General features: G+C 39.7%; 1 protein-coding gene across 2 annotated transcripts in view; it reads right to left on the bottom strand.

Annotated features, from left to right (window-relative positions):
• Positions 1 to 16084, bottom strand: part of DNAH9 (dynein axonemal heavy chain 9) — a 382482-nt gene that overhangs the window by 297758 nt on the left and 68640 nt on the right. The window contains exons 15-17 of one of the 2 annotated variants that reach the window (XM_024235511.3): positions 12809 to 12944; positions 8516 to 8712; positions 7983 to 8407 (exon numbers count right to left, since the gene is read on the bottom strand). In XM_024235511.3, coding sequence (XP_024091279.3) covers positions 7983 to 8407; positions 8516 to 8712; positions 12809 to 12944 — 758 coding nt within the window. Of the gene's footprint in view, positions 1 to 7982; positions 8408 to 8515; positions 8713 to 12808; positions 12945 to 16084 lie in introns of those variants that run through there. The other variant, XM_054535462.2, reaches the window with a different exon arrangement.

The raw sequence follows: 16084 nt of genomic DNA, 5'->3' as shown, positions 1-16084 counted from the left end.
AAATATGAAAAATTATACCCCAAAGCAGACAAAAAAGGAAGTCAATGAAAAAGAAAAAGAATAGCAAACTAAAAGAACATAATAAAATGGTAGATTTAAATTAAAATGTACCATGATCAATGTTAACGAACAAAACCCTCCAGTTAAAAAATATATATTGCTAAAGTGGATTTAAAAAATCAGTTCTATGCTGATTATAAAAATGTCTTCTAATGTAAGGGCACAGCAAGGTTGAAAGCCGAAGGATAAAAAGAGATGCACCAAGCAAATATCACCAAAGAAAAATTGTTTTAGCTACATTAATAGAAGACAAAACATACTTTAGTACAAGAAACATTGCTAGTGATAAAGAAGATGTTTAATGTTTGGTGAAAAGGCTCAATGTTCCAAGAAGATATAAAAAGTCAAAATCTGTATGCCTATAACATAACCTCAAAATATATGAAGGAAAAATTTACAGAACTACAAGGAGAAATTGACAATATATCACTAAAAATGGAAGATTTTTAATACAATTATCTTAGTAAGTGATGATAGATTAAGTAGATTAAAAAAAGGCAGTGAGGATACAGTAGATTTGAATAGAATAATTAACAAACTTGAACAATAGACATACAGAGAACATTCCACTCAGTACTTATAGAATATACATTATTTTCAAATATGCCCAGAAATGTATAAGAACTGAATATACTAGATTGAATAAGGCAAACTTCAACAAATTTCAGAAGCTTGTTATTAGACACATCATTTTTAAACCACAGCACAATTAAGTTGGAAATTAATTAAAAAAACTATAACTAGAGAAGTCCCACATTTGAAAAATTAAAAAATCTAAACCCATTATAATTAATATTAAAAGTATTTAGAACTAAATTGTAATGAGACTATTACATACTACAACGCAAGATGGAGGTAAAACTGTATTTAGAAGAGAATGTATAACTTTCAATGTTAGCATTCAAACAGACAAAAGACTCAAAATTAACAAGCAAACGTTAGCCAAAGAACAGAAAATAAATCCAAAGTAGTAAAGGAAATAATAAAATAAAATAATAAATTATTGAAATAAAAATAAAACTATAATAAATAAGATCAATGAGTTCATTAGATAGTTTCTTGTGTCTGGCAAGACTAAGAAAGGAAACCAGAAAGCACAAATAAAAATGAATAGAAGGCCAGGCACGGTGGCTCACGCCTGTAATCCCAGCACTTTGGGAGGCCAAGGTGGGAGAATCACCTGGGGTCGGGAGTTCGAGACCAGCCTGACCAGTAGAGAAACCCTGTCTCTACTAAAAAATACAAAATTAGCCAGGCATGGTGGTGCATGCCTGTAATCCCAGCTACTTGGGAGGCTGAGGCAGGAGAATCACTTGAACCCGGGAGGTGGAGGTTGCGGTGAGCCGAGATCATGCCATTGCACTGCAGCCTGGGCAATAAGAGTGAAACTCCATCTCAAAAAAAAAAAAAAAAAAGAATAGAAATGAAAAGAGGGAGACACCATAGGCTTTGCAGAGATTAAACAGTTGAGAGGATCTTATCCATTTTATAATAATAATTTGAAGATTTACATGAGATGGATACATTCCTAGAAAATATGACTTACTAAAACTGACTTACTAAGGAATAGAAAACTTCAATACTTTACAATCATTAAAGAAATTATAGGCTAAAATCTTCTTACAAAGAAAATCCCAATCCCAGATGGCTCAATAAGAAATTTAAGTCAAACTCTCACAGGTCAGAAAATTTCAAGATTACATCAACTCTTCTGGAGAATAAATAAGAAGGATTACTTCTTGTTTTATGAAGCTAGCAAAATTACAAAACCAAAAATCAGATACAGACAGGGAAAAAAAAAAGAAAACTGAAGGCCAAATTCAATCACAAACAGGTGCAGTAATGCTAAACAAAATATCTGCAAACACAATAAGCCAGAGAGTATACTGAAAAAGATAATACTTTATGTTGGGTATATCTCAGATGCTAGGTTGTTTTAACATTAGAAGCCAAATAATATATTCATCACACTAACAGCTTGAGGGAAAAACCAGAATTATCTTAATGGACATAGATAAAACACTTGATACAATTTTACATCCATTTATGTTAAATACTCCTAACAAATTAGAAATAGAAGGGAAGTTCTCAAATCAGATAAAGCAAATCCACAGAAAACTCACAGCAAATATTATACTCAGCAGTGAAATGTTAAAAGCACTCCTTTTAAGATCAGAGACAAGACAAAGATGTCTGTTATTCCCACTTTCATTCAACATTCTACTGGAAGTCCTAGCCAGAGTGGTAAGATAACAGATAGAGATATAAAGCATAAAGACCGAGAAGGAAGAAGAAATAAAACTATCATAAATTTGTAGATGATGACCATGTACATAGCAAACACCAAAGAATGTACAGATGAATTATCAAAATTATTAAGTTAATTTAGCAGGATTGCGTGATACAAAATCAATGTATAAAATCAATTCCATTTCTACAGAAAATATAATTTTAAAATATTATTTATACTAGGAACTGAAAAACAAAATACTGAGGAATATATTTGAACAAAAATATGCAAATTTTTAAAAGACAGTGATTACAAAATTTCACTGAAAGACATAAACAGGATGTAAATAAGTAAAGAGACAACATGTTCTTGGACAAGAATACTCAGTATCATCAATTCTACTCCAATTGATCTATAGTCACTACAAATATAATTAAAATCCCAACAGATTTTTTTCTTCTACAAACTGAAAATTAAAATTCATATGAAATGGTAAGGACCAAGAACTGTCAAGATATTCTTGATGAAAATGATCCAGGTGGAGACCTGCCCTGCCAGATATCGAGATTTGTTACTAAGCTACAGTAATTAGGATTTCTTCATATTCATCAGTGCTAGATAAGGGACTATTTAATGTGAAAGATAAAATTTTAAAACTTTTAGAAGAGAATACAGGAGGGTATCATTAGGATATCAGGGCAAAAAAAGGATTTATTTAACAAGACAAAAGAAGAACGACATAAGGGAAAAGTTGGACACATTTGGCCACACAAAATGAAGAGTTTGTTTATCAGAATACATCATAAGTGGAGTGAAAAGACAGGTCACAAAATGGTAGACTCCATTTGCAAGACATACAATAGCAAAGGACTAGATATAGAATATGTAAGTAATTCCTAATCATAATTTCAAAAAGGAAAAAAAACAAAGTCCAGTAGAAAAATGAGCCACAGATACGAATAGGCAGAGAAAAGGAAACATAATGACTCACCAAAAACATAAAAAGATGAGGACCTTTTTATACTCAGAGTAGTGCAAAATATTTACCACAGTGAGATACCACTACACTCCCACAAGAGTGGCCAGGATTAAACAATTTATCAATACTAAGAGGTGGGGAGGATGCTAGGCTGTAAGAGCTTTCACCCATGGCTGTCTCTACCTTGGAAGGAGCTTGGCATTATATGCATACTCTTTGACTTAGCAATTCTGCTCTTAAGTATACACCCTAGAGGAATGCTTGCCCACTCCGTGATCACATATAAGAGTACTTACAGCAACATTGTTAAAAGGGAAGCAGTGTCCTTAGGGGAGAACAAAACCACTGGAAACAACCCAAATGTTCAACAACTATGGAATGGACAGATACACTGTGGTACATTCATCTAAGGGAATACTCTACGACAGTGAAAATGAACTACTGTTATACTGTCAACCTGGATAAATCTCAAACATAATGCTGAGTGAAAGAAATAGAACATAGAAAAATATATGGCGTACAATAATATCATTTCATTTTTATGAAGTTTTAATGCAAGTCTCCATATAGGTACGTGTGTATGCATATACATATGTAGATATCCATATGCACACACATGTGTATATATCCATATACATATACACATACACTCACACACACAAAGCGATGAAGAAAAGCATGGGAAGGATTATGTCACATTTAGGACACTAGTAACATCTTGCAAGGAGGGAGAAGGATTTAAACTTTAAAATATGGCCAATGTTCTGTTTCTTAGCTGGATGATGCAAATTCACATATTCTCTTTAATATTGTTCTCTAAATTGTATGTATGTTATATTTCATCATAAAACTTTTTGTAGAGAGAGAATGGGGGGTGAAGAACCAAAAAAAAACCCAAATATAAACACATCTTTTGAGAAATTTTGCTGTAAAGGAGTGCATACAAAAAATTGTGTTGTAGCTGGAAGGACTTGTGGGGTCATACTCCTTTCTCTTTTTCAATGTGGCAAATATGACAATATGCTCACATGCTACTAAGAATATGTAAAGGAAAGAACTGATAATGTTGGAGATAGGGAATATTTAAGAAGGTAAGTCCTAAGGTGAGAGGAAAGAGGCTGGACTTAGAAAAGCAAGGACAGCTTATCCATAGTCACGGGAGAGGTGGTTGAATATCCGGCTTCAAATGCAGGCATGTTGGTAGATTTGTTGGTGAAAAGGTGAATTAGTTCTCTCGTGATTGATACTAATTTTTCAGTGAAATGAGAGGCAGAGTCTTAAAGGCAGAGAAGATATTTGAAGGAAACAGGAGTCTGAGAGAATTGGGAAGTGTCTAGGAAAATGTGAAGGGCCTACCTGAATTTTATGTTCACAAATGAAATGTAGGACTGGTCAGAAGACTGGTTTGATTTTGCTTCATCAGGGATGAATTGCTCAGGAGCAGGTGTGGAGCACTGAGTTTAAACAGTCAGGGTTTTACAAGGTGGGAATGGGAGGGAATAGGGACCAAGGATGATAGACTCTGAGAAAGCAGGGGAGTCAATGAATTGGAAATCCTGATGGGTTTGAAGAATTCTGTGCAGCAGTGTTGCCAAGTAAGTGAGGTGGAAAGATAACAGGTGGAGGCCAGGGAGTGGAATGCTTCAACCTGAGCTTCTGAAGGCAGAGCAATTACTTCCCCATCATTCTCTGAGCCCCACTGAGAACGCAGAAGAGATGTAGGTAGCAGAGGTATGGCAGAGTGAAGGGCGTTGGAGAAAGGAGGTCAACAACGTAAGAGCCAGTGTGATGGAAATTCTGTGGATGCTGGGTCATGGTGGGTGACTATCAGCAGAAAGTGGGAAGGGTGGGAAGGGAAACCTCTGAGCCAGACACTAAGATCTGCAATGGTGAGGAAGAGGGACTAATGGCTTGGTGGGTGACGGCAGCAACAAGAGTGCAGTTGGTATTATCTGAGAATTCACGTCAGCAGAGCTGGCAATTTTGAGGGAAGATGGTGGTGAAATGGTCTGGAAGCAGCACTGAAGAGCAACCATACCTCACCCACCTGCAGGCCTATTGGTAAGAGGGATACAGGAGAAAAGTCAGCCTCCACTTGGGAGGGCTGGAGGGAAAGCAGTGTCCTCAGAAGGGAGCCAGGTTTCAGTTGGAGCAAAACGGTGATGAGACAAGATGAAAGGGACAGTGGGCATTTGCTGCTGTAAGATCCTGAGGTCTGGTGCAAGGGCATGGGAAAGCTTTGCAAGTGCAGGGGTAGGGGTTGAGTCAGATTATTTCAGGAAGAGCTGGATGAGATGAGAATTTACGTAATAAAAGGGGGTTGGACTTCTGGCAGTGAATGAAGTATCTAAAATGCAACGTAAGGTGGGATTCATCCCGACCTATTAAGGAAAGGTGGAAATCACATAATTACATGGTACAGAGGAGACAATAATAATTTTTTTATTATTTCTGTTTTATCTAATCCTCCAGAATACAATAAAATCTTCTCCTAAAGTGTAACACAATAGCCAGTTTCTAGAATCACCAACTGTTAAAGCTAGAAGACAGAAGACACCTTAGAAGAATCCAGTTGGGCTGTCTTCTTCAGAGGTGAGGAAACAGGGATCCAAGGACACAAAAGTCAGGCCTCCTAGCTGCTCTACTCTGTGTTCATCCTGTTAAACCAACCCCATTAGATCTTCAAAGCCTACCTGGTTGATGCCTATGGCAGCTGCTGTTACCATGTCCTATATCAACCATGTGTTTTTGATCCTTTCACATTGGGGTCTTAGAAACTCTGGAGAGACTTCCCTGCACAGGGCTGAGCAATTCCTTGAGACAGCAGTGGCTGGCCCGTGAGCGCACTTTCTATATGCAAACCAACTATTCCAGAGTGCAACCACCTCCTCTATGGGGCTCTCATGCTCTGGGCCATTATTCCCCTGTCCTAATCAGCCCAAGGCCAGGTCCCAGACAATTTGGAATAACCTGTATGCCCTAGAGCTACTGAAATGTTCAAACTCACCAATCCTGAGCCTGCTTGCCATGCCTTGTCTATTCCTTCCCACGGAAATCACAACAAAGGCTCCTGCCTGTATTCTCCGCCCCCCTCTGCCTCCTGATGGACCCTGGAGCTCCCCACTGTGGCCCTGTGTGGCATGCCATACACCGTCCTCCTGGGAACTGTGAGTAATAATCTGTCTGCTGTACACTGTCCTCCTGGGAACTGTGAGTAATAAGCTACCTTTTTATGGGAGTCATCTGCTGCTCTGTAGCCTTGCTGTGCCTGAATAATAAAACACGCATTTTGAAACATGCTGCTTATCCTTGAATTACCAGACCTAGCAATGAAGAGGGACCACAAAGCAGCTGTCCCCTCCAACAGTGCTCCATCCTGGGGCATCTGTCACAGTCCTACCACCCATCAGCATTTCCTCTTCTTGCCTCTGAGTTCCTCAGGGAAGAAAAGCTTTCATGAATGTGGAAGAATACACAGGAAGCCCTATTTAAAACATCCCCAGTCAGGCGTGGTGGCTCACACCTGTAATCCCAGCACTTTGGGAGGTCAAGGCAGCCGGATCACCTGAGGTCAGGAGTTCGAGACCAGCCTGACCAACATGGAGAAACCCTGTCTCTACTAAAAGTACAAAATTACCCAGGTGTGGTGGCGCATGCCTGTAATCCCAGCTACTCAGGACACTGAGGTAGGAGAATCGCTTGAACCCAGGAGGCAGAGGTTGCGGTGAGCAGAGATCATGCCATTGCACTCCAGCCTAGGCAAAAAGAGCAAAACTGCGTCTCAAAAAAAAAAAAAAAAAATCCCCACAAAGCATTCTTGGGGTTTCCTAGGGTGATTGAACATTACCCTTGGAAAATCTCTCAAAGTTTATTTGTAGATAGATAAAATTCTCGATGTTACCATTTTCTTTCTGCCTATGGCTCCAGATCATGGAGCAAGGCAGTGGCAGCATTAAGCAAAACCAGCACTAAACTGAGGAGGGGGTCAGGTTGGCCTCCCTGCAGTGTCGTCCAGAACTTCAAAGGGCGATCACTGTGCAGAGGGACTGATGGTCCCCAATGGGATTCTGAGTTGGGGATCGAGATTCTAATTGTGGTGGGTCTCTGGAGACCAGGCCAAGGTGAAGTGACTGGGGGACTGTTGACTACATGGATTATTCATTCAGAGGATGATGTTCTGGCTTAGAGAGCCTAGTGCTGGGCTGGGTGGTCTATTTCACAGTAGGGCAGACAGAATTTCATATCCAGCCTGTTGCACGGTGAGAATGGCACAGACAGGCAGTCAGGAGCACAGGGTTTTAGTGACGTCCACATTCCCCAACTGGATAATCTGAGACAAGGAATAAGAGGTAGAAGTAAAACAAAGAGGCCCATTAGACCCTCTCTGCTTCCCAAGCTTAAAGAGATTGCATGGAGCTGTGAAGGGAGCTTGGATCTGCTATTATTGTCTCTAATATTCCTTACCACTTAACCACGTGCCTTTCACACACTGGACATCAAACAGAAAACAAAACAAAGAGGCCTTATCTGGTGAACAAAGAAAAGGGCAGGACTTAAGTTACCATGGTATCCAAAAGCCTAGAACCTCTAACCAGCTGTCTTAATTTTTAATTTAACCAACATACCCATGGGGAAAAAATATAAAAAAGGTTTAAAAACATGGTGTTCCTCGCAGCCTAGCATGCTGGAAGAAAGTGAAAACAACTATTGTACCTGTGAGTGACGTGGTCCACAAGATGCTGTTTGAACAGGAGGCTCCACCTCTTAATAATATTCAGCAGAGATGCCTTAAAGGGTCGAATATCAATTTTCATCCAGCTGTCAAACACCTTGACGGGCTCCAGCCTGCACACCTCTTCATAGAGCGTTTCATAGGAGTCGATTTGCACTTTAAACTGAGAAAGGAGGGGAGGGTTCTCTGGGATGCCATCTTCCACATGGTCTTCAATTTCTTCTGGAGTGAGAATGTGCCCGTACAGCAGAAACTGACCCAGAACCTCCTTCCGGTCCTCCACATAGAGGTATGAATACTGGCTGAAGGTGCTCCGATAGCCACAGCAGAGGCCCATCATTCTCTGGACTCTCTCCATGAGTGTGCGCCGCATGTTTGCCAAATCTGGCATGCCGTCCAGGTCGACCTGGGGAAGCGAGACAACGGCAGGCAGGTTACACCAGTGCGTGGCAGGAAGTTCGAGATTCAGCTGGAGGGACATAGTTGGAGGGCAGGATGGCTGCAGCTCCAGTACCTGATAGTGAGGAGAGCCGTTTTGTGGGGAAAGCCGTGGCACCAGAGATGATATCCTAAAAATGCTGGTGACGAGACCCTCAACAATGTCATAGAAACCCCCCTTCACTCCAGACTCCAGAGACGGATAGAAAACTAGCTCTGGGATGGCTAGACTCAGTTGTGCTTCAAATATTGGGGTAAGTCCTGCCTTACACTCTGAAAAACACGGAAAACAAGCAAACAAAACAAAGAGTGGATAAAATGGACAAAGTAGAGGACTGTTTTAAAAGTACCCAGAGCAATGCTTTTCTTTAGATAAGCTGCTAGACTGTAGGGAAATGGAAATGTAAAATTTTGTTTACATCCCATACAATGTGAGGGTGATAGTCTTGCAGTGTTTCTCAATGGGGGAACCACTGACATTTGAATAGGCCCATTCTGCTGCAGGGCTCTTCTGGGTACTGCAGGATATTTACTTTCCTTGTCTTCATGGAGCACATCCTAGTGACTGATCAGCCCAAGCCACTCCCCTTCCACATTCTCAAATGCCTCTTAGGAGACAGTCCAGCCTCTGGTTGAGAAGAGATTGATTTTTTTTTTTTTTTTTTTTTTTGAGATGCAGTCTGACTTTGTCACCCAGGCTGGAGTGCAGTGGCACAATCTTGGCTCACTGCATCCTCCACCTCCCGGGTTTAAGCGACTCTTCTGCCACAGCTTTCCGAGTAGCTGGGACTACAGGCGCGCGCCACCACGCCCGGCTAATTTTTGTATTTTTAGTAGAGATGGGGTGTCACCATATTGGCCAGGCTGGTCTCAAACTCCTGACCTCGTGATTCACCTGCCTCAGCCTCCCAAAGTGCTGGGATTACAGGCATGAGCCACCACGCCCACCCAACAAGAGGCTGATTTTTCAAAGCCCATTTCTTGGAAGCAGCTGATTTCTTCCTAGGCACAAGCTATGCAATTCCACTTATCACTCTAGGTGAACGGGGGCAGGCTTGTCAACGATGTACAGACATGAACCACAAAGAGAAATTACAATTCTGCCTATTCTGCTCCTTATCCTTTTCTAAGAAATAACTTAATTTATTGCTGTGGTGCTGTAGTGATAAAAATTTTAAAAACAGTATAAATAATTAACAAATCCCTGATTACTTACTAGGTCAACTTGCCTTGCTAAATTTAAATCAAAATACAACACAGAGCAAGATGTTCCAGGTACAAGATATATGCTTAAAGTTTTTATCAATAACCACTTATTTTTATATGACTTTTCAATTGTAGTTATATTTAAGAGCCTGTTATGGGCTGAATACTGTGGGTGGCAGAGACTGTTCACTGAAATCCATTGTTGTCTTCTTCCCTTGAAATAGAGTAATAACTGGGATTTGACCAGATTTCCCAGCCCTGCTTGCAGACAGGTGTGGCAATGAAATTTCCTCACCAGTGGATGTAGGACAACATGATGGTGCCACTTGTGGGCTGGGACTCTTGAGACTGCAGGTGATCCTTCCCTGTACTCAGTCTCTTTCTCCTCTACCAGACTAGAGCCTGGACATGGCAGTGAGTCAGTTCAACCCCAGAAATGAGGACAAGGCCCTGAAGAATGGTGGAACCACAGGACAGAAGGAACCTGCCCACCAAACTGGAACACTCACCTTCGACTCTTGCTTTCAAGGGTAGACTTCTCTGTCCTTCAAACCATATTGTTGATGGAGTTTTTTGTTACCACAGCTTAGCCAATCACCCTAAGTAAAATACTGCAGTATACTCAAAATACGTAAGAATAGGGCCTTGCCTTCAGAACTGGAGGGATGACAAATTTGCATTATTGGACTCAGGACAGTCCCAATATTTAACTTAAGGGAACACAAGATTGGACTCAAGAGAGTCCCAATATTTGACTTAAGGGAACCCAAGTTTACCAATAACAAACTAATTATACTACTACAAGTTTATAAGATGGTATAGTTTATAAAAACTACTATAAGTTTATGAAATAGTATAGCTTATAAAATCACTTATAATTTGCTTTATATGTGTACTCATGACATATTCTGCATTAATATACATATTATATACTTATAAATTAATAGGTAAAGTTGCATATAGTTTACAGAATTCAAAAGACTTGACAGAATGTTTTGACTGTATGAGATTTTTGTCCCATATGTTGACATGGGACTGTAATCTCTACATTGGATGTAACGCCAATGTAATTATCATCCAAAGCGGATCGTCCTGGTTCCACAATCTTGGTGCACGTAAATCATTTTACTAGGTAAGAGGAGGGACATTTCTCTATGGAGTGGGAAGCGTACAACCTATGCAGGGTTTGGGTTGAGAGATGACAGGGAAACCAACCCAAGCCTTGGGAATGCCCTCAACAACGTCATAGAAGCCCCTGCTCTGCTCTAGACTCCAAAGGTCAAAGTGGTCTACTCCCCTCCAGGTTAACAGTCCAAGGTGAGTGTTCCAGTTTGATGGACAGGTTCCTTCCATCCTGTGGTCCTACCATTTTCCGGGGCCTTATCCTCATTTATTGTGGGTTTGACCAGACAAAATGGTAAGGTGGACCTAGGATGAAAAAGCCACCCAGCTGAACCACTGCAAGGGGTCACCATGATTTTCTTCTCAGAGGCCCCTTTAGGCTCCTTTACTTCCCCTTAGATAACCAGTGTCTTTTAAATTTTATCTATAGTGCTTCAGATCAGGCAGCTGATAAATTCAGCTCCTGCCCCTTTGAAGGAGAATTTGAAGGGCCTCTATATTGTGAAGAAAATGTGTTCCCCTGTCCTCCTATTTCCACAAAGCGAAGGAAACTTTGGTAATCTTGGAGAAAGACTGCCATCTCTTCTCTCCATCCCCTGGTCCCACTCTGTCCTTCCCACAAGTGGACACATGGCACATCAGATAGCCCAGATCAGGAGAACCAGAGAGCCACTGGTCAAGGATGAAGTCATTTAGGCACCATTTCTAGTGCACTGCCTGCACCCAAGTGTGGCTGGGGTGTCTTCCTAGATTCTCTAGGGAGGGCTTAGTGATGAAGCCCCCTGAACCTTCAGCATTAGAGGAGGCTTGGTCAGTTCACTAAGCTGAACACCACCAGTGCTGGTCCGTAAGAGCCAGTTGTCCAGACTTGGTGCCCGTGTTCCATGCCCCATTGGCTTGTTGCTCCCAGGCTCCAGAAGATGATCTCTTACCTTGCTAACTATGCTGGATTTCCTGAGTCCTGTTGTTGATTTCCTTAGTTTGGAGCACCCCTGTATCCTGCAAGCAAAGACCATGCCTCACACTTCAGCCATTCTACCTACCAAGACCATGGGGATGGCCACTGGGGCTACACTCAGTGCTGGGCCTTGCTTCCCTCTGGATTCTCAACCTAGGTGTCTGCATGTAGTCTCTTTTATGGGCTGGATATCTGGACACTGGCCTTGGACTATTTATTTTACATCAGTATTTCATTTCGATCCTTGAGTTCTTAAAAACTCTCATCTAACTTCCATCCTCTAGCTTCAAACTATTTACCTCTGCCTTTCCATTTTGACAAATCCTTCTACAGTTTCTTTGCTAAGCAACTCAGAATCTGCCAGAATGTGAAGGTTTAATTCAACTTTTAGTCCTGAATTTTTCTGCCCTGTCCATCTCATCATTTACTAGCCAAGGTTAGCTCTTTCTGTATCTTTCACTCTGTGTACCTTACCCCAGTTTATCCACTATAAATTCAAAGCCTTTAACTATTTTTTAAAAGCTTCAAAGAATGTCCATTGTGTTCTACACATTTCTTTTTCTTTTGAAAATTACCTCCTCCCCTACTTCTTGTGTGACTCTTTCACCAGAAAAACTTCTGTTTCTTCCATTTTACCTGGCAGACACAATCTCCTTGTGTTCTCAAAAGGCTACAGAGATAAAGCACATGAAGCTTGAAGGCACAGAATGTCCCCACCCATTGCCATAAGTCAAGCTTGGATGAAGCCTTCTGCCTTCATTACTAAGAGTGCTTCCTGCTTCTTAACTTGGTCACTCCTCTTTACTGAAGCTTGATTTAGAGTGAATTCGCTTTTATGCTTTTGCTATGTGCGTCACTACCTTACAGCCTGGTTTATTATCTAATTTTAAGTGTCAGAAATCTTTTGTCTTTGAACAATTTAGAAATTCGATACCTTTTTTATTTTCCTGTGCATCATTCACAAAAGGTCTACAACGTTTCAGGAAAAGTCACAGAGCACTCAGCTGCTCTTCAATATAATTCAACAAATGTTACTGTCATTATCTTTCCAATAATAACCCACATCCATAAGCCAGTAAGTACCAGTATTTTCCAGAAGATACTTGAGGGAGCACTCAATGGCAAGAAAGAATCCATTCAGCAACATATTGTCAATAGAGTTAACATAAGTTTTCCAGATATTGGAGGTTGGGTCTGCTGAAAATAGACACAGGTTTTCCTATAAAAGGAAGAAGAAAGGATATAAAGCTTGTTTAATGGCATGAAAGAACTGGCATAATCAACAGCCAAAATAAAAACAACACATGGAGAAAAAAACTGTCTTGTGGAGAATTTGCTATTACATGTGTATCGAATCCACTCTGCCTAACGAGTATTACCACTGATTGAAAGGAAGGCAAAGTTAGTCCATGATGGTAATATAGGGGCCAACCTGTCCCTGAAGGAGGATGGGGTTGGCCCAGCTTCTCAGAAGCAATGCTGATGCATGCAAAATGTGTGCTTCCTAAGTGCTGGTTGATATACTGTGGAGGAAGTTGCATCAGGGCAGAAGTGAGGGTAGGCAGAGGAAGGAATTCTAAGGGTAGACAGTATTAAGATTCAAGGTTTAATAAAAATTTCAGCTTCAAAGAAGCAAAGCATCTTCTGATTAATTCTTAGAAATGAGCTGAAATGTTTTGCAGTTGGCATTCAATCCTACTGAGTGATTTAGAAAATGCACACGAATAAATCAAAAATGTTTCTCTCTCTCTCTCTCTCTCTCTCTCTCTCTCTCTCTCTCCCCTCCTTCCTTCCCGCCTTCTCTTTTACATGATACACTCTTGACCTATTGGAGTCCAAGCATCACCATGGTAACAAGGTTTGGGCTTCAAGGAAAGGAAGCCTAAATGCTCAGCAATGCCAAGTACAGACATCCCATTTACTCTTTGTCATTTGCAGTATTAACACTTTTTACAGCAACTTTCCAGTTATCTAATATCTTCAGAAAAAGCAGGAACTAACTTGCAGAAGTAACTTTTCTAGATGACTCATATTTACCTCTTCAAGATGTATTGCCATGTTATAAATCTCCCTGGATTTAAACAATCTCATGATCCTGCTTTTAGGTAACACAACTCTACAATTTCTAAGATGCAATACCTACACCTTTCTTTCCTAAGTAGACTTAAGATGTTCTTTGTGACTTAAAGTCCATCATCATGCAAATCACAACACAGTGACAAGACAGAGTTGCTCTCAGGTATTAAGATGCGTATGCTTGTTTGCTTCCACATTAAATCACTTCTAGTGTTTATGACTGCTTTGTATAATTGTTCTGTCTTCTCTTACTGTCAAGCTATCAATATAATATCTATATCTTTCACCTTTGTTTACTGCCTTAAATCTATTGTGGTCTAAGAAACAAACGTGTTGGAATTTTCTATGAAGTAGGAAGAAATAGTTCAGGTTTCTGATTTTAACCACAACAGCAGAGAGTGAGATTGTACTTGCTCTTCTTCTGCAAACAAACAAAGAACTGATTATAATAAAAGAATTAATTGGTTTGGGTAACTGGATAACAGACAGAACAAGAATGTGATCCTTGAAAGAAGGGACATACTCAAGGTGAGCCTCACAACCACCTGGCTTTCTACCCAAAGGCCCTTTTCAAACTATGGCATAGGTTAGTGGAGCTTAGTTACAGCATCCCTGCTGATAGGCAGAGAAGACAGAATTTGGAGTTTGGTGCTGCTGTGGTGGCTGGGTCCTCTTGAGTCTGACTGAGGAATCAGCTATATATGTTTAGAGCAAGCCTCTGGTAAAGAATAGTTGCAGAGGGCTCTAAGCTGAATGGAAATTATGTAGGCCATATAGTGTTGGAAGATGTTAGGGTTCTATTAGAAATAATGAAGCAATCTTGCAGATAACCCAGGAATTCAGTTGAGACCCTGGAAACACCATAAGTTAGAGCTGCTCGATTACAGAGTAAGTCCTCTTTAGACCCTTAAAAAGTGAGCCTCAACAGGATCAAGATGATCCATCAGCAAATTAGTGGCCTGCCAAAACAAAAATCAAACTCTTTAAAGGAAAAAAACCCGGATTCTCAAGTGGCATTCAAGTGGCCTCCAACATGTCTAGCACATAATAAAAAAATTACTAGACATACAAAGTAGCAGAAAAATGTGCCATTTAACCAGGAGAGAAAACAGTCACTAAAAACAGATTCAGAAAATAATCTGGGTAGGTCTCTGATTTCATAGTTGTCATACTAACCCTAGAAAGCCTACTCATTAAACCTATTTTATGTGAGAGAAAAGTAAACTTCTGTCTCGTTAAAAAAGAGAAAAGAAATAGACTCAGAAGATAACACAGATATTGAAATTAGCAGATAAGAACATCATAATTTCACAAAATTTAGTGAAAAAGAGTTTCAAGAAACTTACAAACTCCAAGCATGAAGAACACAATGAAAACCAACTTAGGAATATTATCCCTGTGCTGAAAAAATATCAAAGATTAAAAAAGAATCTAGTAAAATCAGCCTGAGATAAATAATACATTACATATAGAGAAACAAAGATTCAAATTATGACTGACTTCTTATAAGAAACATTGGAGGGTAGGAGATAATGAAATAACTTCCAAAAGAAAAGCAAAACTATAAACACAATTGTGTATCGAATGAAACTGTCCTTTAAAAACAAAGATGAAATAAGGACATTTTTAGATAAACAAAGACTGAGAAAATATGTCATAAGCAGACCTGAACTTGAAGAAGTAGTAAATAAATTCTTCAGGCTGAAGAGAAATAATCCCAGATGGTAATTTATGTCTATAAAAGGGAATAACAAGCCTGAAGATGATGAATATGTGAGTAAATATAAAACACTGTAAATATTTTTTCTTAAATTTTAAAAGTAAAAACTATAACACTGCATTGTGGGGCTCAATATGCATATTAATAGATACCATATATTTTACTATTAATATATATTATGTGTGTGTTCCTATATATAAATATCTTACACAACAGCAGTACAAAAAATAGGTGAGAGGTTAAATTACACCACACTTTTGCAAGGTTTCTGTAGGAAAAGTCTAGGTAGATTGTGATAAGCTGAAGATGCATACTGAAACCTAGAACAACCACTAGAATTTCAATGCAACAAGGTAAAGCTGAAATGCCAATTGAGAAATTAAAATAGAATACTAAAAAATATACAATTACCCAACAAACAAGTGAGAATGGAAGAGCAGAGGAACAAGAACGCAATGAAGCAAATAGAAAACAAAAAGCAAAATTTAGTACAGCTAAATTCAACCATACAAATACTTACATTAAATGTAAACAGTCTATGCATTCCAATTAATAGGCAGAGT

This window comes from Pongo abelii, chromosome 19 (assembly GCF_028885655.2).
Source record: "Pongo abelii isolate AG06213 chromosome 19, NHGRI_mPonAbe1-v2.0_pri, whole genome shotgun sequence".
Taxonomy (NCBI): Eukaryota; Metazoa; Chordata; class Mammalia; order Primates; family Hominidae; genus Pongo; species Pongo abelii.
The sequence above is the reverse complement of the archived record's forward strand: the minus strand, read 5'-3'. Positions and strand labels throughout refer to the sequence as shown.